General features: G+C 46.5%; 1 protein-coding gene across 1 annotated transcript in view; it reads left to right on the top strand.

Moving 5' to 3' along the window:
* The window catches only part of SLIT3 (slit guidance ligand 3), a 595,819-nt gene that overhangs the window by 89,900 nt on the left and 481,515 nt on the right, over positions 1-24,404 (top strand). Inside the window, exon 4 of the mRNA XM_047731238.1 lies at positions 11,173-11,244. Coding sequence (XP_047587194.1) covers positions 11,173-11,244 — 72 coding nt within the window. The remainder of the gene's footprint in view (positions 1-11,172; positions 11,245-24,404) is intronic.

The following is a 24,404-nucleotide window of genomic DNA, read 5'->3' as shown; positions in this document are numbered from 1 at the left end:
AGTAGAGCTCTCTGGAACCTGTTTCAGAAAGGTATTAATCCCGTTCATGAGGGCTCTGCTCTTATATCCTAATCAACTCCCCAAGTCCCATCTCCTAAATCATCACCTTGGGGGTTAGGATCTCAGCATATGAATGTGGTAGGGGCAAGGGGACAGAAGCATTGTGAAACTTGACAACACCCCTTACTTTCTTAATCCACTATGACAACACCCCTTACTTTCTTAATCCACACAAATATCATGGCCCATTTTCATAAGAACTCTAACTCCCTCAACTCCCTTGTCCATCTCTCCCTCTGTTGTGGTTCCTGCGAAAACCCTAACCTAGGCTGAATTCAATTTCAGTTGTGTGCACCCCATCACCCAGGCAGCTTGGATGTGTCCGGAGAACAAACACATGCTTATGGAGGCAGATGTCACCTACAACTCAGGATCACTAACCTCACCAGCTTCTGCCCCACCAACCTCTAGCCTTTCCTGGTCGGTTCACGCTCCTGCTCTTTCCTGGAAAACTGTGTCTTACCTTCTCCCCTCAGTCACCTACCACCGTTCTCCCCTCCTCAATCTCTGCAGACAATCTAGCTTCCTTTCTCAGTGAGAAAATAGAAGTACTCAGAGGAGACCTTTCATAGATTCCCACCAGTGTGTCTGCCATCACCTGTCTCCTAACTTCTGCCTGCCCTGCTGTTGCCACAGACGACCTTTGGCCCTGTCGAGGGCCATTGCCATCCCTTGTGCACTGGAATTTTACCTTTCACCGGCTCAGGAGCCTTGCTCTAACAATTTTCCCGTCATCCCCCGCATCAGCGATTTCCCCTGCTTACCAGATCACTCTTATCAGCATAGAAGCATGTTGCACCTCCCCTCCATCTAAAAACAAAAAGCCTTTCTTGACTCCATATCCCCTGCTAGCTACCAGCCTGTTTTCTCTCCTCCTTTATAGCAACCCCCCTGAAAATCCTTGTTTGCCCTTGATTTCCTCCTCCCACTCTTTCTTGAGCCACTCCAGTGAATAGGTCATGCCAACCTCTGTAGCAAGCTGCTTTCTCCAGGTCACCAGTGAGCTCCTCCTTTCTAGATGCAGTGTCATCCTTCTCTTTGTCTACCTCTCAGCAGCAATCCAGCCCCACCTGGGAACTCTCTCCCCTCACTTGGCTTCCACGATTCCGCCCTCTCTCGCTTCTCCTTCTACCACACTGGTGGCTGTTTCTTGCTATCTCTGCTCTCCAGCAGATGGTAACCCCCACCACTCATCCTCATTCCTCTTCCCCTTTCTTCATCTCCCATAGCAAGACCATGGTTCGTGCCTTTAAATATCATCAACTTCCTATCTTGGTCTTATTATTAAAGCCCAGATTGGCATATCCAGTGGTCTATCAGGTGTCTCCACATGGATATTTATAAGCATATCAGATTTAATATATCCAGATCTGGTCCTCAGACCTTCTCTACCCATACTCCTCCCCCATCTCTGGTAGCAATAGTTCTACTGTTTGAGATGCACAGGCCCCACCACAGTGTCCACATTCCTTCCCCTGTCTCTCAAGCCTCACTTCAGTCCATTGGCAAATCCTGTCTGCGCCACGTTCAGAACATTCCTATCTTAATACCTCCATGCCTGCCACCCTGGTCACTGGGTAAAGAAAATTCCCAGAGAAGGGAGGAGCATTTGTAAACACCTGGAGGCAGGAGAGGATGCAAGATCGGAATGTCCCAGAAGGGATCAAGGCATGATTTTTGAGTTGGGAGCTGCCTGCCTTGTCAGCGTGAGGACGTCACCTTGGGGAAGCAAGTTGTGGCCAATGTCAAGTGGTCTGCTTGTCTGGAATGGATCTGGTCAGCTCTGACAGATATACGTGACTCTGTGAGGTTGCATGCTCTATATCTGTGGTAAATGTTAGGTGCCTGTGTCTGGTTCTTTGCGTTCCCATGCATGCATAAATGCATGTTTTTTCCCACCCTAGATATGTTTTCCTGGAATCTGAGCCCTCAGTGTTCTAATGTGGTTTCATGTACAGTCTACTGGGAAATTCCCAGAGACCCCTGCTCTTGAATTTAGTCCTGGATAAAGAAGCCTATTGGTCATAGCCCCTGGGGTTCCCTGAATTATTCTAGGCAAAAGTGACTTAGGTCTTATAGGTCAGCCACCCTGGAACAAGAGGGTTCAAGGCTTTCTGGAAGGAAGGATTGGCTTACCGGTCAGAGGCAAAGCAGGCTTAGGCCGCTGATGTGCTCTGCTTTCTTTCTAACGACTGTATAATTGGAGGAAAATTGGTCCAGTGTGAGGTGCAGGAAAGTTCAAACGGGGTTGTTTGGGAGTCTGTGTGCCTGTTTTCTTTTCACGCTAGAGTCCTGAGTTGGATCCCAGCAAGATGAGATCCTGGGCAAGCCCCAGAGCTCTTTGAAACTGTATGTAAATCTCAGTACAAAGTCACCTACAAGGGCAGGCAGGGAAGTTCTCAATGGACAGATCCTTTGGGTCTGTAAGGTGAACAAGAAGAAATGGCTTGTAGTGATGGCTCTGGATTTCCCTCCTGCCCTGGGAACAGTGATTCCGGGAATCTTAGAGCCTTCCAGAGGGACAGTATCATTAAATAGGCCTTGGACATTAAAGCCAAGAGAGCACAGGGTCAGTTTCCTAGTCTGCTTTGACTCAGTTTCTCTAGCTATAAAACAGACAAAAGCTCTCTGTTACTGACCTCCCTCACAGGATTGTCACAAGGCCTGCTGGTCAACCAAGCACCAAAGTGTTAAGGAAGGAGAATGTTGAAGTGGTTCAAAGCACAGGCTTTGGTGTCAGAGAGACCTTTTTCCAAACCTTGTTGATCAGCTGCGTGACTTTGGAGAAGTTACATAATCTATCTATGCCTCAGTTTCCTTATGTAATAGAATGGCAGTAACAGTGTTTATTTTAAGAGTCACTTTAAGGGGAAAATGAGAGAGTATATATAAAACATCTCACACAGTATAGTGTAAGTGCCCTATCTTGAGAGAAAAAAGGAAGAAAAAAAGACACAACAAGGACAAAGAGGTCATGACTGTTGCTGTGATGCTAAGACAAGCTGGCTATTGTGATAGTTCTCACCAAACACCCAAGATCCGTGTCAATGTCCCAGCTCCTTTACAGTTAGGTTTCCATTAGTTCTGGCCAACAGACCGAGAGCAGAGGTGTTAGGAGTCACCACTTGGTCAAGAAACCCAAGAACTGGTATGGCTCCTTGTTTCCTCTCTCCACCAGCCCAGCGGCCTTGGAGGCCATGCCTTCCCTACGTCATCTCACAGGACGGAGCGAGTCCTTTATGTGAGTGTAGAATCTGCATTTACTCTGTTAACCCAGTGAGATCTGGGAACTCATCTGTTAGGCTAATAGCCTTGCGGACCAGCACAGTCGTCCATACAGGAGAAGTAAATCTATTTCTGGCCTCCTGGGGGATCTAAGGATGATGGTGGTGACAAGAACAGTCGCTGTAACAGTCACTGTTTATTGAGCCCTTGAGGAGGGGAGAGACCTGTGCAGATGTTAAACTATTCATCCCTCTCAGGGACCTCATGAAGTAAAGATTTTGCTATTACATAGTAATCGTGTTCCTGAAATAAACTTTATTTTTAAAATGGGTTTTCTGGGGTACCTGGGTGGCTCAGTCGGTTAAGTATCCGATTCTTGATTTCAGCTCAGGTTATGATCTCAGGGTCCCTGGGATCAAGCCCTGCACTGGGCTTTGTGCTCAGCGGGGAGTCTGCTTGAGAGTCTCTCCCTGTCTCCCTCTGCCCCTTTCCCCATTCTCTCTCTCTCTCTCAAATAAATAAGTAAATCTTTTTAAAAAATAAAAACAAATAAAATGGGTTCTCTCAAACAACTTTAATGAAGAAAAAACTGCTTAGGGGGAAGAATTTTAGAAAGTTATTTCTCTCACAGAAATGTCAAAAATAAAGGTTTTAATTGCTATTAAGGACATTTTGAAGTTACAAACTAAAAATAACAGATTTTCAAAATTGGCATAACCAGCCTAAATGTCAGTGAGCAAATGCTGAATTCTGTGGAAGATAAGACTCAGGTCAACTTGCTCCTGAACCATCAAAATAAATTGTGGTTTGGACCAGAAGTGCTATTAAAAGGAAGCCCCCACTAGATCTCAAGAAAGCTGCTAGCAAAAAATAAATAAATAAATAAATAAAAATAAAAAATAAAAATAAAAATAAATAAATACATAAATTTTAAAAATGGAAATCCCAGTGGCAAAGAAGAATCAGTCACCCAATAGACATGGCCATGAATGCTGAAGCAAATAGGCTTTTTGTCCACACATGTGGGAAGCATTTCCAATCATGACAGTGATGTAAACCAACAACATCACAAGTCAGTTTTCTTACTGAACTGATCAGATGTCATATAGTTTGCATTATGAAATTTGCATAGCAGGAAAAAAGCCTGAATGTGATTTGACCAGTGAGGAAACCAAGAAGGTAAGAGGACATCAGCGTTTATAGGGAACAACTGTAGAAATAGCACCACGTCAGGGCTGTCTGCTTTATTCACTTGCCGACGTTCAAGTTTTTTCCCTTATGCTCACAGAGTTCCCCTAATGTATAGTGACACATGCTTACCCTCATGGATGATGGTGCCCCCTCTGAGCTGGGATTTGAGACCTCTGCAGTTGGGGGCTGCCCTTCCTCTGGACTTAGCTGGAGACTCAGCTCCGGGGTCCTCTCCATCTATCCCGTCCTTCTTTTGGCGGGGGGGGGGGGGGGAGGGGTTTCAAATCTAGTTTAATAAAACAGCAAGGGATTCAAGGCAGTTCTCACTTCACAGTGTCGTCCTTGGTGGGGTGAGGGAAGGTCGAGGCCAACTCTGCAGACGGACTCGATCCAAAATCCTCTCCTGGCGACACCGGGGTTGGGAAGTGCTGCCCTGGCCCCGTGGAGGACCCCACTCCAATTTGTAAACAGAAACATAAATAAAACAGGGGAAGCTGGGAAAGAGAAGGACCAGGACCCCAAACCATCGTGCTGGGGAGCTTCAACAGAAGAACAACCTACAGGGTTGTTCAGCTCCATGGTCCTCTCCATCTATCCACTGGGGGAGGCTTAGAGCTTCTGCTCTGAGCGACAGGGATGCTTTGGCCTTGTTGCTTAGACATGTTGACATTTCTGAAAGTACCAGTTGACCCAGAGAGAGTCTAGGCAGTCTAGGAAAGTGCCTGGGGCTAGGGGACCAATGAATTTCATTACTAAAGTAAACAGTCCCAGTGACCTTTGGGAGTTAGCACATTTTGACTTTTCCCCTCCTTCAGGCCATAGCTGGGCAGCTGGACATGCCACTGTTCCCTGAGGAAAGGAAGGCTTGGCCGTGCGGTGGCCTTGCCTTTTCCTGCTGCTGACATACATGCTTTCGGCCTGGACCCCTCTCGCCCGGCGTCCTTCACCCAGCGGGGGAAGTACTGAATGAGCCCCACAGTTCTTGCCTTGCCTGTCAGTGAGGCAGGTGAATCTGCAAGAAGTTTCTGGAAAATGCAGATAGACGAGTGGGCCCTCTGGGAGTTGTGTTTGCCTCCAAACAGGATGGCGCCTGTCACCTAACCCAGGAAGGCTATTGATTCTTCAGCCTCTCCAAATTTGCCATTCTTCCCTTAGGATTTATTCATAAAATTCAGCAGGCCCTTCCTGAACACCACCTACTGTGTGCCTGGGGCTGTGTGGGCTGAAGCTGGGACAGCAGGAAGATACTAGATGCATTTTCTGCTCTGGAGGACCTTCAAAACTTAATGGGTAGATGAGACTCACACATTAGGTGATAAGTTGAGACAGTGTATCATGAAGAGCTAATTAAATATTATCATTATACATGGCAGCTAAGAGCACAGATTTAGCATCTGGTGTCTGGGTTCAAATACCATCACCATCATTTTGATCAAGTTTGATTCTGGGCAGATGCTTTAACCTCTTTAGTTTGCTATTTCCTTATTATGGGGCTACTGAGCCTCAACGAGTTTCTGTGGAAATTAGGTGGGACAGTGCAGGTAACGTGCCTAGTACAGCGCCTAAGTTATGGCCTCACTGTTATTACCAGCAACTGATCTTAGTTATCAGAACATATTTGAGAGACCCCAGTAGTACAGAAATCAGGAATCTGAACTCGCCACATTCTGTGTGCTGGTCTCCCTTCTCTGTTCCTTTAGCAATGACTGGTAATCTCAACTGCTCAGTTACTCAGTTAACAGGAGCCCCAAGGAAAGGTTTTAATACCTCCACTCCTGTAACTCCTTCCCACTCTGGTGATGATGCCTCCCATGTATCTCCTACAACCCAGTCCCATTCTCATCCTTTTTTTAATTTATTTGACAGACAGAGATCCCAAGTAGGCAGAGAGAGAGAGAGGAAGCAGACTCCCTGCTGAGCAGAAAGCCGGATGTGGGGCTCGATCCCAGGACCCTGGGATCATGACCCGAGCCAAAGGCAAAGGCTTTAACCCACTGAGCCACCCAGGCGCCGCTCCCATTCTCATCCTTAAACCAGGTCCTCATACAGCCAGGTGTATTACACAAGAGCCCTCTTAACTACTCTCCTTGGTTCCTTTTTTTTGCTCTCTGCTAGACTGGGTTTATTGATACTCCAGAGGACTTTCTAAAATCCAAACCAGATGATCATTCCCTTGCTCACACCCCTCCTGTGGCTTCCCATTACTCTCAGGAAACACCCTAGCCCAGCTCCTTTATCATGACCTACAAGGGTCCTTGCTGTAGGACCCCTGCCTAGATTTATAGCTTCATTGCTTCTGTTTCTCATGTCATCCCCACGATCCAGCAATGCAACCCGCTCCCTAAGTGCTCCTGGGTCTCATGGCCCTCCGTGGCCAGGCACAAGTCTCAAAACCCCTGTCCCTGTCCCCTGAAAAGTTGCACTCATGCTTCAGCACTAAATTCCAACCACTTCCTTTGGGAAGCCTACCTTTACCAGGTCTGGGTTCACTGGCCCCCCTCTGTTCTCCTATGATATCTTTGTTTTCATGCCTATCTTCTCCACTACTGTCTGCTAATTTGGAAGGGAATATTCTTGTTCATCTTTGTATGTTCATATTGAAAAAGGGCTGGAGAGACGGGTGGATGGTGGTTGGATAGAAAGCTAGATGGATGGATGGATGGATGGATGGATGATTAAAAGGATAGATAAATGGGGACGCCTGGGTGGCTCAGTTGGTTAAGCAGCTGCCTTCGGCTCAGGTCATGATCCTAGCGTCCTGGGATGGAGTCCCACATCGGGCTCCTTGCTCATCAGGGAGCCTGCTTCTCCCTCTGCCTCTGCCTGCCATTCTGTCTGCCTGTGCTTGCTCTCTCTCCCTCTCTCTCTCTGACAAATAAATAAATAAAATCTTTAAAAAGAAAAAGAGATAACTTGCTAAAAAAAAAAAAAAAAGGATAGATAAATGGACTAATTCAACAAAAAAAAAGTGTCAAAACCTCTAATCCGATCTTACACCCAGGTGCCTCCAGGAAGGTGATAGGAGTACGATAAAACTTCATAGTTCAGGCTGAGAAGCAGAATGACCTTGCAACTCCTAGCCAGTGGGTTTTTTACCTTGATGCTGCCCATTGTTCCAGCAGGAAAGCTAAAAATGAGTACTGATCTCAGAGAGAGGGGGACAGCCGGGTGGACTTTATCTCCTCACTGACCTGGCCTATGGCCTGTTTGTCAAGCTCCTCGGTCTGCCCTCGTATTGGTCCCGTTCGGTCCTTTTCTCCATCCAAGCATCTTGGATCTATTTTCAGCTGGAACTGTGGTAGGAGATTTCAACCTTTGGTTCCAGGATGACAGAGCCCCGGATGGCACGAATGATCGAGGGCCTCATGGCCAGTACTCTCGTCTGCAGCCCAGGGCTTCTCTGTCGCCCTGCCAGAACAATGACACCTTACCGACTATTTTCCTGCTCAGGGGCTGCTGTGCAGCAGTTACATGGGGACATGCACCTTACGCAGCTTGGAGCCTTCATTGGCTCTTCAAGGAGGACCTTTTTGCCGGCTTGGTTAGTGAATAAATCCTGGAATGAACTGGAACTGAAACAGAGCATCGACCCCCTTGTGGTAGGGGGAGCCAGCACGAGGCCCGCCTAGGCTGCCACGGAAAAACCCAGAGGCTGTGGGAGAAGAGCCCGGCCCAGCTGCCCTGGAAGGCTCATCAGGGTTTACAGAGCAGCAGGCAGAGACCAATTGGCTCAGTTTGGTTGTGTTTTTATTTTTGTCCAGCCACAAATACTGAAAAATGATTCCTTCCCTTCCTGGAGCCCTGGAGCCAAGCTGGTTTTATTTTTAGCTTCAACTCTGGTTTGGGGCTTTTAGAACTAAACACCCTACCGGCTACAGGCCACGGCAGGCCAGATTCTCGGATTTTTGCCTAGACTGGAGCGTCGGTCGCCTAAATGTAGCTCTCACTCGGCTTTGTGGGGCTGTGACAATAGAGGGTGGTTCCCGACAGACCCACAGAGAGACCCGTTCTGGCCTCAGGGACCTCCAAGGGAGTCCTTTTCAGGGAGGGAAGCATATCCGGGGAGGATGGTTGTCTGGGGTGGGGCACAGGGGGCGGCAACCGAGGATGAAAGGAAGCAAAAGGGGGAAAAAAGAAGACAAGGGAAGAGGAAGGGAGCTCTCAGTTATTGCAAGGCTTCAAGTGGTTCGTCGTTCAGAACCGGGGCTCTGGAGGCAGACTGCCTGGGTCCTGATGCTGTCCCTACCCCTTCCTCACACTGTGGCCTTGTGGAAATGTGCCCAGCCGCTCTGGGCACCTGCGTCCTCAGCTGTGAGGTGTGGATCATAATGGTGCCTGCGTCCGGGTTCTACTGCCTGCCATCCTGCCCGCCCAGCCTGCAGCCCAGCATCAGACACGCAGTTAGGACTCAATATGCACCATTTATTATCATAATATTATCAATAATATTATCATATTATTATCACCATGCTCTTACTGCAGTGCTAGACACTTAGGCATATACTGTGTCATTATGAATTACTGTAACACAACGAATAGGGTTATTTTGCACATGGAACCCTGAGGCTCCGCAGGCTCAGCAGGCTAGGCTAGGTCCCACAGAGAGATCAAGAGATAGTTAGACCTGACCCCAGCCCTGGCCAGCCCCAAAGTCATACCACCACGTCTCCCCTGGGATCTGTGCTCCCACATGATGTAAAGGGGCTGACCATTTGGGAACCGATCTAAACAAGCAGCTAGATTACCCCTCACCCCCCCCCACCCCCGGGCTCCCCTTGTCTCTCCATTTGAATGACAAGAGCACAAAGAGTAGATACTGGAAATGATCAAAAGAACACTGGTCAAACTCATGGAAAAAGAAAGCGTAGTGGTGGCTATCAGGGACTGGATGAGGCGGGGGGGTGGGGGGGTGGGGGGGTTGTTTGATGGGGATAGTGTTTCAGTTTTGCAAGATGAAAAAGATCCAGAGATCTGTACAACAATGTGAATGTACTTAACATTGCTGAACTATACACTTAAAAATGGTTAAGGTGGAAAAAGAATTTTTTTTTTTAACCATAATAAACAAGAAATTTAAAAAGAGCACTGGTGTAGGAGTCAGGCTGCAGTGGGGATGAGGCAGGGAATTTGAGCTTATCCCATCCAACTTCCCAGCCTCTTGTCTGGCCTCCTTGCCGTCATGGGGCTCACTGACAGCATCACTGGTCCGTACCTGCCCACATACAATGTGAGCCCCTTTAGGGCTAAGCAGCGCACTGCTGACAAGAGCCTTACTCTGGGGTTCTTAAATGCTCCTCTCTTACACGCTTTGCCCTTTTTAACCCCCTCCTAGTTCCCTGTCCCTCTCAAGTATTTGGCCATCAACCTGTGATGAAAGGGGGAAAATGCCAAAATCCCACCCAGGGAATCGTATCTGCTTGGCCTCTCGGAGAACGTGGGCTTTGGGGGCAGAAGCAGAAATGAAGCTCACCTTTTCTTCAGTTTGCTTAACTCTAAGAGGATAATAATGGTTGTCCCAGGTAACCAAAGAGGCACTTCACTCTAAGGAAGAAATTCAGCCAGGCTGCGAACTGTCCTTTTGCTCTAGGACATTCTGAGGACAGGTTTGGAGACACTGATTTGGACACTCATTGGATCCTAGGAGAGGGAGGCGTGGGAGCCAGCAGGGAACTAGGTCTCCCTCTTCGCTTTCCACTTCCAGGAGAGCAGCCCTCCTGGAGGCCACCACAAGGGTTCCGTGTCCTTTGGAAACACTCGTGGCCTTCTTTACTATTGGCATTAGTATTGACCATTCTCTGGAGGGCGCCTGACTGGCTGTCTTGCTGCCATCCAATGTGGGGCATCCATTCTGGCTGAGTTTACCTCCAGCCACGCGGCATGCCCACACTGTGACCCGGAACCGACTGCCCGTTAGGCACAGTGGGGCAGGGTCCAGGGCCAGCAATACTTCCAGAGGCCCATGGAAATGCTTTCATTTCTTTTAAAATTATAAGGAAAAAAAAAAAAAGACCCTTTCAGGTCAAAGTAAATGTTATTATATATAGTATTAATATGTTTTATACCTACAAACTTATAAAATATATTAATGTTTTATAGAGACAGGGACCCGCAAAGGCAAAAGTGCCAAGGGCCCGTGGAAGTTAGAATGCAGCCCTGCTCTGGGCCAAAGAGCCAGGCTGGCAGGGATTCCATTTGTCTCCTCAACCTGTGGCTTCTTCAACTCCCATAGTAACTGCTGTCTCCCCACCACACCACCACCACCATCTAGGATAGAATATTCTCTCTGGTAGTTTACTTCTTTTTAGGGACCCACTTTGCAGATCAGTTTCATCACTGGCAAGAGCTACCCGGAGCACATGGCCAGAGAGTTTCAAAAGCTTTGCTTGGGATCTGTGGGAAAGAATGTGGGATCAGTTAGTGATGTCTGTCTGTCTGTCCTAGGCTCGTACTGGGGGAATGGCAGCACGCATGCTGTGTTCTTGCCTGTGACTGAACTTTGCCTTCTGTCCTCAACTTGACTGCCTGCTTTCCGAGACAGAATATGCCTTAACATGATGTGCATCCCCCGCTGAAAAATCTGGAAGATCTCTTCATACCTGTTGATTAATTGATTAATTGATTGAAGTGATATCTGTCAATACACTTGATCCAATTTAATGTCCCCTGACATCCTCTCATTCTTCTCTTCATCCGTAGGCGCCTGAACAAGAATAAGCTCCAGGTCCTCCCGGAATTGCTTTTTCAGAGTACACCGAAGCTCACCAGACTGTGAGTAGAATTGAATTGTGTTTTCTGCCTGGCGTCCTGCCTGGCTTTGGTGATATGTATATTGTGATTGCCTTTGTGAGTGGAGCCTGGTGCCAGGCACAGCTTGGCAGTTAGACCGTCTGCACGGGGACTTGGAGCTGGGCTTCAGCGTGGCGTGCCCCTACACCAAACTTTTTGCTTTTGATCAGTGGCGTAAGTGGCCAATGAGAGCTAGTGACTTGCAGTAGGTCTCTTCTTTGCAAGGAAAGACAAGATGTCGTTAAACATGGGTCTGACCTTGCCTCAGGGAAATGCCCTGAGGGTGGGATTTGAGATGGGTTTATTTACAGGAGACAGCAGTGTTGTTGGAAGGCGTTGGATTGGACTGATCATTCCAACCTCACCACCCTGCAGACTAGAACACCTCTTGCCCTTTTCCTGCCTCCTGCCACCACCAGCCTGGGAACTCTGGGCCTGGAGATCTGTGGTTTTGTGGGAAAAGGAAGAAACACCTTGAATTTGGCTTTCTCTTCTGGGATGATCCAGGATATAATGCAGGGGGGAGATTGGAGATGCTTCTGTGCGTTTCTACAGTCTGAGAGTGTGGAGGGTTAGGAGCTGGAGATGCACGTCAGAATGGAGACTGTGGTTTGCATGTCTTGGGTGTTAGGCAAGTGCTCGTGCACTGATGGTGAACGGCTCTGTGATCCTGAACCTATATGTCATACTGGCAGTGACTTTTGTAGCTCATGGGGTAAATTGGGTTGGCCCAAGCCTTGGTTTTCTGAATGGAGGGACAGAGTCTGGCTGCTTAGTCGTCAAGCAATGAGATTTACAGCCTGGCTGGGAAGACTCTAACATTACCAGGGAGGCTCCAAACTTGTGGCCGCCATTCACATTCCCAGAGGCTGTGTTTAATACCTGTTTATGCAGTCGAGCAATGTATGTAGGCTCCAGGATACATTGGGCAATATGAAACACATGTCACTGTGTGCACTTAAGAATGAGCTCTGAATTAGGAATCTGTATCCATATCTGTATCTGTGGGTACACACAAAGAAAGAGACCATATACGTAAGTGTATTTGAAAGGGTACTTTGTTGGAACAAGAACAGTAAGGGTTGGTTTGTGTTTAAGTGGTAAGCAGCGTGGCTCGCCTTCTCTAGGACACACCTGTACCTTTTGTCAAAGTCTCCTCGTGCTGTTTACTGCATTTCTCTGGCTCAGACCACCTGGATCACTTTGCTAAACATGGACAAGAATATGCTCCCCTTTTCCACCATTCCTCTCTGAGCCCACCCTGATGAGCGTGAGGGTGGATAAAGGGACATTCGGCAGCCTGGGTGTCTAGCTGAGCCGGATAAGCAGTACGAAATGGGCATGAGGAGCAGTAACCCGGTTTTTAATTTCCTATTCCTGTAGAGTTCTTTCCCTCCGTGCTCACTTACTCGCCGTCTCCGCACCCAGCACTACGTTGTGCCTTTTCAGCCAGCTCCTAATTAAGGCTGGCTATCTGTTCTTCATCGGGAATGTCAGCATCACTTTCTAGGCACACAGAGGGTGGCCATGGGGCTGGGACTGCTGGAAGGCTTGGAGCAGGTGGGGTCTGACCGTTCTGCTTGTTGTAGGACGTTGGGTGGGCTGGTTTTTGCTCACGGAATGTGGCCTCCCAGCTGCTCCCCACGGCCATCAAAGTGATGCCTATTTTATTCTAGGCTGCTCTTGATCCGATCAGAGGAGGAATTTCAAGCATCGAGATGCTGGGGGCCAGGCCCAGGCAGACAGCCTGGGGCATGGGAAACCCCAGGGTGGCATCGTGTCATTTTCTGAGAGAGGTTAAGGGAGTCACTTTCCCTTCTGTGCCTGAATATTCTCATCAGTAAAAGGCAGACACCCCTCTTCCCTTTCACCTTCCTCACTGAGGAGTTGTAAGCCTCAGAGGAGATCACAGTGTGGGTGTGTTTTCTAGGGTTTACGGTGCGGCCTGAGTGTCCTCACCAAGATAACTGTGACTACTCCTACACTCCCCATCCCCTCCGCCTCGCTCTCTGTTCTCTTTCTCCGGGATGCGTGAAGGGACTGGGAGTTGCTGTGAGCACTGAGGTGGATGACACTGAGCTTTTACCTGAAGCCAGAAGAGCTGCAGCTGGGAAGGCAGGGGTGACATTCGACTCCGTGTGGTGTCCGTCCCTCTCCAGGTCCTAGCCAGGCACCGAGGCTGGCATACATCAGCTCTCAGTGAGAAGAGAAGGATGCAGGCCTAGGTGTACAAACAATGCCCTTAGGCTCTGGTTCTTTTATCCCCCTTTCACTCATTCATTCATTCACTCATTCATTCATTCAATAAGCTCTTCTACTATCCCTGTTCCAGCCTGGCTTCTGCTGGGTTTTCGGCTATAGACATGAAGGATGCCCACTTCTCTGTGTGCCTCATCATGACACATTCTGAATGGCTGCCAAAAAGCTGAGAGCTAAATATAATTTTTTTTTTTTTTTATTGAAGGAACTATATTAACCCAGGTTTCAGCTATAATCAGCAATCCCTTTTTTCTCTCTGGGCTTGATCTTTGATTTTTCTTAATGGCCCCATTGTGTCTTTGTCTTATTTTATCAGCCACTCCAGGGCCTTTTTGGAAGTAAGCAGGGTACAAATTAGAAATCAATAAATGTGCAATCATGAGTGTGTATACATATGCCACTAGCTCTGTTTTAAAAGAGCGTTGCATCTCAATAGACACAGTGAGCCATTTTCTAGGGAATGCTAAATGTGGGTACTGTGTGGCTGTCTACTCCGTAGTACACCATGTGGGATAAGTAGCAATTCTGGACACGCCTCTTCCTTTCTTGCTAGATCTGTAGACAAAAACTGCCTAATACTCAGTGTTTATCCAAAGAATACCTTTTGGAAAGGCTATGGGCACGTAATAAGATGTTTTCAGGATTGATTGGAAAGGGAAATAATATTTATTGAAAACCTGCTATTATAATAATGCTACTAAACAGTAAGTGACAGAACTGTGACTAAAGTTAGTTTAATCCAAAGAGAAAATATATTTGTTTATATACCCGGGAAGTCCGGGAATAGTTATGGATGGCTTCAGGAACAACTGGATCAAGGGGCTTGGTGATGTCATTGGGACTTCATCTAACTCCTCCGTCATGTGTAGCAGTGCACCTGCAGCACCGAAACAATGGTGGATTGCTTAGCCTTGGTCACTCATCTATGTCGGAGCACATCACTGTTGCCAAAGAAGTGGTGTCCTTTGACTGATCCAAGTTTGGGTCATGGGTTCATCTCACCTGTTTGGGGATGAGAGTATGGGTTTCCCAAAAGAAAGAATAATTCTGTTATCAGAAGATAGGGGGAGTGATGCCAAACTTAAAAATGACAGATGTCTGCGAGTTTATTGAGCATCTACTTTGTGCAGACTGCTGTGCTTTAATTGAGTGCTTTGGATCCTCCGTAACACTTCAGGGTAATAACAGTAGCAAACCCATCAACTGGCAGGTGCTGGTCTGAGCATTTTATGTAGAACTCGCTTGCTACTCCTACCAGCCCTGAGGTTAGATGCTATGACTATTATTGTTCTATCAGTGTGAAACTTTGGCTCAGAGAGGTGAAGAGCTCACCCAATGTCCTACAACTACCAAGTAACAGAACCAAAATTCAAATTTGGGTAATCTGCCTCTGGAGTCTGTGCTTTTCTCTACTACAGTCAGCTCCCTGCCTCAATACTCCCATTTTATAGTAGAGGAAACTACAACTCAGAATTTAAATTACTTGCCCACGTGGCCAACATTTCTAAGAAGAAGCACTACCCTGGGACTCCGCCTCGATTCTCAGATTTAACCTTTACAATCTCTGCAGTCCTGCAAAGAGAGCATTCTCAAATCTTCTTCTGAAGCTTTAAGGGGTTATCTAACTTACCCCATAGCTATGTAACCAAGGTACAATGGAACTGGGACTCGAATGTGTGTCTGTGTTCCTGCAGGTCCTTCCTTTCCTGCCATGCCAAGCTAGCTATTGTGAAGGCCTGAAGTGATAATAAAAAAGAGATTGGTATTGGACCTGTCATATATCCAAGTGTTTCTGCCAGGCCTTTGCTGGTCACTCCACCCCCATTCACCCCCAGATCCAGCACCATTGATTCATTGATCCATATGCATGTTAGTGGTATGTCTGTCCTCTTACCCTGTTTTCAAGCATTGGGGTACAAGCCAGAGCATCCTAGAGCTTGGAAGTGCCCTGAGGTTTAGGTAACATCACTGTGGTTGATAAAGGGCCAGCAAGGTCTCTCTCATGCCCTGGGCACTCAGTAAATATTAGCTCCCTCCCCCACCCCCATCTTGACATAGATCATGAGGTTCTCAAGAGTCGGGACTGTGTTTCTGCTCTTCCTAAGTTGCCTACCATTCCTGACCTAGAGCTGAACATAGGAGGTGGCAGTAGACTGAAGGGGTTAAGGGGCCATGAGACTGTGGACAAGTCACTTAACCTCCTTGGGTCTCAGGTTCCTCACCAGTAAAATAAATAAGAGAACCTACTTCTCCACACTGTTGTGAGGATACATGAAAGTAACCCATGCACAGCCTTCAGCTTTGACTCTGGCGCATAGCACATGCTCAGGGAAAGATGGCTCTGGGCTATGTTGCTAGTTGATGCGAGCATACCTAGGCCAGGGCGTTGATATCTGTGGTTAACACTTCCACACCTGGCAAAGACTTCAGATTCCAAAAGAGATGAGGGTGAGGAGACACTGCACTTGGGGTGGGAAGATCCTGGTCTTCACACAGGCTCCACCACTCACAAGCTCTGTGGCCTTAGACTTGTTACTTTCCCTCTCTGGGCCTCAATTGTCTCATCTAGAGAGGACAGGATGGAACACAGTCTGTTACATGGTCTATAGGTTATTAATTCCCCCCCCCCTTTTTTTTTGTATCCCCTTCTAGCTTTCTCTTTCAGCTACACATGGGAGAGGGAACAAAGGATTTCTGGTTGTTTGGAGGTTAAAGTGTTAATGTTGCCAGAAATCATTAGAAGGAGCAGAAGACGAGATAAAAACTGTGATTAAAAGTCCTTTGCGTTTTACCAGAGCACCTGGGTGGCATAGTCCGTTAAGTGTCCGACTCTTGAACTTAGCTCAGGTTGTGATCTCATGATTGTGAGGTTGAGCCCTGCATCAGGCTCGGGGCTCAGTGCAGAGTCTGCTTCAGATTCTCCCTCTCTCCCTCTGATCCTCCCCCAGTCTCTGTCTCTCTCTCTTAAGTGTGACTGTGGTTTTTAAGGGTTTGACTTCTCCATATGAGGATGAGCAGACCACTGAGGTCCTTGTGGCCCATCTGTTCTGGATTCATGACCAAAGAGCCCATTCAATATTTGATGGTGGTTTAAAACCCGTAGCTAAAAAGCAGTATTTAGTAGCAGACCAGCCTCCTCCCCAATTCTTCCCCACTCAGTTCTATGAGGTATGTGACAGCTTTTAAAAAACTGCCACTGTGGTTAAACCCCCTGGCCCTCACTTGGATCTATAGAGTTGCAAGACACTTAGAAGGTTAATCCCTGAAGCAGCTGAAAACACTAGGAAGTGTGGTCAACTGACCAGCCTCGAGTCACTGGGCTGTTGTCACAATAGATCAGCATCCATCCAGAGTTAAAGGCTCTGAAGCCTCAGTTTCCAGGGAACTTACGTCCAGTGAGGGAGCCCTCCTCCCAACTCTCATTCCTGCTTGAGTGTACCTCTTCTTCCTCTTCACCATTGGCCGCCCTTATGGCCACCTTGCATGTGCATGCCCTGTACCCCCAAACAGACAGCACGCTGCATTCAGCAAGGGGCTCTAGTGTCCCTTTGAGGCAGCCCGGTGGGAAAGTAGAGTGTGGCCTTTGGAAGGGTATAGACCTGGGTTTGGATCCTGCTCTCCTGTGACACTGGCAAGTAGCTTCAACTTTCTCGGTCTCGGGTTGATTCACTGCAAAATTGTGCCTGCCTTCGTTCGCTCGGGCTGCCATAGCAAAGGAGCTCAGATTGGATGGCTTAAACAACAGAGATTGATTTTCTCATAGTTTGGATTCTGGCTGGGTTGTTTTCCTCAGTCTCTCTCCTTGTTTTAGAGAATGGCGGTCTTCTTGTGCTGCTTCTCATGGTTGTCCTCTGTTCATGCTCAGCCCCGGTGTCTCTCCTTCTTCTCATAAGGACATCAGTGACACTTGCTTAGGCCCTACCCTAATGGGTACATTTTAACATAATCACCTCTGTAAAGACCTGATCTCCAAATATAGTCACATTCAGAAGTAATGAGGCCAAGGGCTTAAATATGAATTTGGGGGCTGGGAATGACGCATCAGCCCATAATAGTTCCCAAGTGCGTATTATATATTTGCGTGGTTTCGGTGCTTTATGACCTGCTTCTATCTATATTCTCTTACTTAATCTCAGATTTAGGGTGTCAGATACTATAATGTATCCATTTTAGAGATAAAGAAACAGAATCCTAGAGATTTGGACCGCTTGCCCAAGGTCAGAGCCAGCAACTGGCAGAACCAAAATTCAAACCCAAGCTTGCCTGACTCCAGAGCCCACACCCCTAACACAGTCTCCCTACTGTATTTATGAGAAGTTAGTAATACATGAAAGTGCCAGGCACCTAGTAGAACCTCAATTAATGTTTGTCCCTTTATGCCTTTGAAGCCTTAAATGAGCCCAGGCTTAGTGAGTGACTGGGGCCCCATACCTCTAGGTAATACCTTTTGCTGTTCGTAGATCCGTTTGCAGCCACCTTAGTCTTTCAGCTCTGCATTAAACTTGAAAACATAACTACATGCAGTATGTGTCGCCGTAAAACTCTATATCGATGTGAAACAGTACTATAAAAATGAAAAACCAGTGGAGAAAACAAAAACCATACTGCTCAATTTTCCAGCAGAGTTGTTATCTGATGTGGTGAAATAATAGGACGACGGGGAAACCAATCCATCAGGATGGTGGGGGTTTCGGAAACAGCCCGCCTACCTAGAGCTCAGTCCTAGAGACCTGCTCCCCCTGTGCTAGCCCTGCCTTCAGAGGCCAGGGATGGACCAGCCTCACCGTCGCAGACGTGGGGTCACTTTTTCCAGGGGCACAGCCACCAAAAGCTCATGGAAAATATCCCTGCAAACTGGAGCTCCCGTCCCCCCTCCTTCGGCATTCCTCCACTCCCTGAACACAGCAGTGAAGCCCTGGCCTTCGGTTGGCTTTACAGAGGGCCTCCCCAACTACAAGTTCCGTCATGTGCTTGAGGAAAGGTTTAGCTTTAATCTGCATGTGAGCAGATAGTGGGTTACAGCAGGGTCCGTGTCACTCCTGGGATTTCTATTTTATGTGAGTTGCACTCTGGCTGTAGTACTTTAAGCTAAAGCCAGGAAAGAAGGCATGGAAGGTTTCTTTTCTCCACCACGGAGGCTTTATCTGGCTGAGCACAGAAGCCTGCAGACTATCCACAACGCTGACTACACGCTAATGCTTTGATTGTCTTATAGACTTTTAAATGGTAACATTTTAGAGTTAGGAATAAGTTATATAGGCCAGAATTTTTCAAACTTCACTGTGCCTCTGAACACCTGGGGATCTTGTTAAAATGTGGGTTCTGGTTCCGTAGATCAGGGGTGGACCTAAGAGTCTATATTTGTAACAAAGTTCCAGGTGATGCCCCTGGCCCAGAATCACATTTGGTGAGCAAGGATCTGGGTTCCACTGCTTCTCAGAGTTAGCATTTGTTGGGGGAAAATTCCCTTGCGATACTGATTAAAATGTTGATTCCCAGGCCATGTAACCAAGATATCTCATTCAGTAGATCTGGAATGGACCTGGGGTTCTGACTTTGTACATAGGCACCCTACATGATTTTGGTGTGTGTCACACATGAGCATACTTTGAGAAGCACTGATCTAGTACAAACCCTGTTACTTTATAGATTTTGCAGCAGGCAAAAAAACAGACATTTCTGGAGCACCTGTTATGTACTAGACATCCTTGGCAAATACAGTCTTCTTTAGTTCTCCTGTGGGGTAGGTATGTTTGTGCCTACTGCACCGATGATGGAACTGAAGCCTGAGAGACTAACTCACCAGGAGTACTCCCAGGGCTTTCTGACCCCAATTCTGTGGATTGATTTCTACCTTATCATATGCCTCCTGTGCTAAAACACACCTTACCAAAGAGAGAGAAAATAACCATGGATCTCTGAGGCTTCAGTGTTTTGTACTTTTATGCTTATAGGAGTGTCTATGGGCAGATGCTCATATCTGATATCTAAAGCATTAAGACTCGGGGCGCCTGGGTGGCTCAGTGGGTTAAGCCGCTGCCTTCAGCTCGGGTCATGATCTCAGGGTCCTGGGATCGAGTCCCACATCGGGCTCTCTGCTCAGCGAGAAGCCTGCTTCCCTCTCTCTCTCTCTCTGCCTGCCTCTCCATCTACTTGTGATCTCTCTCTGTCAAATAAATAAATAAAATCTTTAAAAAAAATTAAAAAATAAAGCATTAAGACTTGAAACATTAGTAAATTTACAGACTTAAATAGATGTGTGCAGGTAGACCTTCCTAAGTTCCCTATAACGTATCAAAAGCAGAGTTGGGTTTTATATTTTAAAACTCTTCGGCCCTTTGGGCCAACAGAAGAACTTTCTAAAGTGATCAGGTAATACTTGAACTGAGAACATCCTGCCAGCCTGAAAAGTTTTTTTGGTGGTTTTTGTTTTTTGTTTTTTGGGTTTTTTTCCAGAAAAAAAAAAAAAACAAGCTGTGACTTTACAATGCTTTGGAATTACAGAATATGCTTGTAATTTTTACAATTCTGCACAGACTTCTTGGCCACATCTGGTTGATATTACTGGCAGGGATATATGGGGGAATAAACCATGGGCTGGAATGTGAAACATCCCACAAAATGAGTTTCTTATAGGTTGCTGCATAAAACATTTTGATTCTCCCTCTCTTTGGAAGGATGGCTTAAGTGATTTCATGGATTTAGTATTTTCTTTGGTTTGAAGGTAAGGTTTTTTGCTGGTCTACTTGGTGGGGGATCCAAGATGGCTTTCTGAAGATGTGTGCAAAAGGTTAACCATTTTACAGCTGTGCCATGGATCAGGGTGAGAAACGGGACCCTTGAAGGAAGTCAGACAAAACTGGACACTGGTAATAATGGTGAAACCCTGGGGCCAACTGGAGTGCCACAGAAAAAGGAAAAATATAAAGACACAAGGTATATGTGTAAGGGCTTCAGAAAAGCTCCTGAATTTTTTGTTCTGGTGGTACATTAAACAGCTCACAGTAAGAAGAGCTCAGCTCCTTGGACACACAGCCGGAAGCCTTCATATGGTGGTGTGTTCTCTGTGCTGTATGTGAAAACAGTGAGTTGGGAAGTGGAAAAATAAAACAAACACCCAGCTGATACCTGGCACGTAGTCAATTCCCTATTGGGGACATTCCTGCTCAATTCCCAGGGAGAGAACCGTGTGATCGGGGACTACTAAAATATTCATTGAACACCTAGTGTGTGTGTGTGTGTGTGTGTGTGTGTGAGTGAGAGAGAGAGAGAGAGAGAAACGTGCTGGTTGTTGGGATGCTGAGTATAGAATGCAGACATGTCTAATCTGAGCCCAGAGGGTGTGAGCATGGGCTTCTTGCCACCTGGCTCCTTCTCAGACTTCCTTGGCTCAGACCCACCTGCAGAGTTGGAACCTCTCTCTACAACACCATGTGCTGCTCTCAGCACCTTGTGGCATGTGGTAAAGTCAGCTAGCCTCAGCACGGCTGTGTGGCCATCACTGAGGGTGCTCACATAAAGGCTGTGTTCTCAGTGGCAACTTAGGCCATTAATGAGAAGGAGAACCAGAGGCCAGCCTATGTACATACCCTGGGATCCTTGTTCCCCTTCTCTGGAGTTAGAAACTCTCAAGGGAATTGAGAATATCAAGGAATTATCACATTATATATAGAAAAATATAAACATTTTGAGGTGGGTGGACTGCAAACACACATTCTTCAATTGCCTGAATGATGCAAATGTACCCACATCTAATAATCTTGAATTGTTTGTTCTTGAACCACATTTAGCATCAACAGAAACATTTCTAAAGAGCCTAATCATCTCTTATTTTCAACCAACATTTGGGAATCTTTCCAGGGGACAAATAATGTTTTAATTTGATGTCCCAAATTCTAGCATAATTTCAAATTATTAAAAAAAAAAAGTCTGTAACTTTGGATTTCTTTTTTCTTTCCTGTGGGCTTAGTATCCTATATGTTGAACATTCATTTCATTTGTTAGGTTTGTAGTCCTTTACAAAGTCCTGGAGACTGAAGATTGTAATGAAAGTGTTCACACAATATTAATAAGAGCCAAACTATACTAACACAGTACTGTCTGAAACAAATAGAAATAGAGAAATTTGAGGAGGCAATTCAAGACGGCATCATAGGAAGACCTTGAACTCACCTCTTCCCACAGGCATGCCAAATGTATAGCTACATACAGAACAATTCTCTATGAAAAACACCTGTAAACTAGCTGAACAGCTCCTCCACAACAAAAGATAAAAAGGCCACACTGGAATGATTAGGAGAGGTAGAGATGTGATCTTGCCAAAACCCCCACCCCTAATGGGGACAACCTGATAGTGGGAGGGATCTCTAAGGAACAAGGGATTCAAACCCCATATTAGGTATCCCAATCATTGGAACATGCAATGAAGAAATGAGCCTACAAAATATCTGACCTTAAAAACCGAGGGGGCTTATATCCAGGGGACCTACAGGGCTCTAGGAAACTGAGACTCCACTTGTAAATGGCTCAGACAAAGATTCACTCACCCCAGGATGCAGCTCAAAAGCAGCGAGCTGAAAGGAGCCTAGACTATATCTGAAGGAGAGTCATTGGCTAAGCTTAAAGGGTCTACCAGAGGTGTAGGAGTCTGTTGGAGCTCTCTCTAGGACAGAGGCACAGGCAGGCACCATTTTTGTACTTTCCCTCTTTCTAGTGTTGCTTATCCCATCCCTGTGCTCTCCTGCAGCCTTGCCAAACCTGGTAAGTAAGCTCATCCCAGCCCCAAATGCCCCCATAGCCCTGCCCTGCAAAACCTGGTAGGCCTATTTGCCTTGGCCCAATGCTGCCCCATGCCTCCACCCTGCAAAACTGACTTGGAAAGCTCAGTCCAGCCTGGCATTCTCATTCCAACCTGGCACTCTCCTGGGGTCTCAAAAAAAAGATGCAGTTCTTAGAAGGCTAAGACACTGGGGTCACTGCATAGACATCAGGCTGAAACACACACCCCCAGGCTTCCTGTGACCACTCCTTTAAAACTAGGAAAGATACCTGGTTTGCCTAATACCAGAAATGAACACAGAGAGTCAAGCAAAACAAGGAAACAGAGGAATATGCTCCTTGTAAAAGAATAAGATAAAACCCTCGGAAAAATTCTTAATGGAGATAAGTAATTTACCTGATAAAGTGTTCAAAGTGTGGTCATAAAGATGAGAGAGAGGGAGAGGAGAAAAAAGAGAAGAGCAGAGGAAAAGAGAGGAGAGGAGAGTAAGGAGAGGAGGTGAGGAGAGGGGAGAGGAGGCAGGGAGGGAAGGGAATGGAAGAAAAAGATATTCGTCAATCTCAGGACAAGAATGGATGAACACAGGGATAATTTTAAGGAAGAGAGAAAAAAAAAATAAGAAAGTACCAAGCCAAAGTCTCAAAGTTGAAGAATATAACTGAACTTAAAAAAATACACCGAGGGGAATCTTCGACAAAACAGGAAAAAATATACAGTGGAAAAAAGAGAGTCTCTTCAATAAATGGTGCTGGGAAAACTGGACAGCTATATGTAGAAGAATGAAACTCGACCATTCTCTTACACTGTACACAAAGATAAACTCAAAATGGATAAAAGACCTCAACGTGAGAGAGGAATCCATCAGAATCCTAGAGGAGAACATAGGCAGTAATCTCTTCGATATCAGCCACAGCAACTTCTTTCAAGATATGTCTCCAAAGGCAAAGGAAACAAAAGCAAAAATAAACTTTTGGGACTTCATCAAAATCAAAAGCTTCTGCACAGCAAAGGAAACAGTCAACAAAACAAAGAGGCAACCCACGGAATAGGAGAAGATATTTGCAAATGACAGTACAGACAAATGGTTGATATCCAGGATCTATAAAGAACTCCTCAAACTCAACACACACAAAACAGATAATCATATCAAAAAATGGGCAGAAGATATGAACAGACACTTCTCCAATGAAGACATACAAATGGCTATCAGACACATGAAAAATGTTCATCATCACTAGCCATCAGGGAGATTCAAATTAAAACCACATTGAGATACCACCTTACACCAGTTAGAATGGCCAAAATTAGCAAGACAGGAAACAACATGTGTTGGAGGGGATGTAGAGAAAGGGGAACCCTCTTACACTGTTGGTGGGAATGCAAGTTGGTACAGCCACTTTGGAGAACAGTGTGGAGATTCCTCAAGAAATTAAAAATAGAGCTTCCCTATGACCCTGCCATTGCACTACTGGGTATTTACCCCAAAGATACAGATGTCGTGAAAAGAAGGGCCATTTGTACCCCAATGTTTATAGCAGCAATGGCCACGGTCGCCAAACTGTGGAAAGAACCAAGATGCCCTTCAATGGATGAATGGATAAGGAAGATGTGGTCCATATACACTATGGAGTATTATGCCTCCATCAGAAAAGATGAATACCCAACTTTTGTAGCAACATGGACGGGACTGGAAGATATTATGCTGAGTGAAATAAGTCAAGCAGAGAGAGTCAATTATCATATGGTTTCACTTATTTGTGGAGCATAACAAATAGCATGGAGGACAAGGGGAGTCAGAGAGGAGAAGGGAGTTGGGGGAAATTGGAAGGGGAGGTGAACCATGAGAGACTATGGACTCTGAAAAACAATCTGAGGGGTTTGAAGCGGCGGGGGGTGGGAGGTTGGGGGAACCAGGTGGTGGGTATTAGAGAGGGCACGAATTGCATGGAGCACTGGGTGTGGTACAAAAACAATGAATACTGTTATGCTGGAAAAAAAAAAAAAAATACACCGAGGGGGCGCCTGGGTGGCTCAGTGGGTTAAGCCTCTGCCTTTGGCTCAGGTCATGATCCCATGTCCTGGGATCAAGCCCCACATCAGGCTC

The sequence above is a fragment of the Lutra lutra genome, chromosome 5, assembly GCF_902655055.1.
Source record: "Lutra lutra chromosome 5, mLutLut1.2, whole genome shotgun sequence".
NCBI classification, from domain to species: domain Eukaryota; kingdom Metazoa; phylum Chordata; class Mammalia; order Carnivora; family Mustelidae; genus Lutra; species Lutra lutra.
Note: the sequence above shows the minus strand (reverse complement) of the source record. Positions and strands in the feature narration are given on the sequence as shown.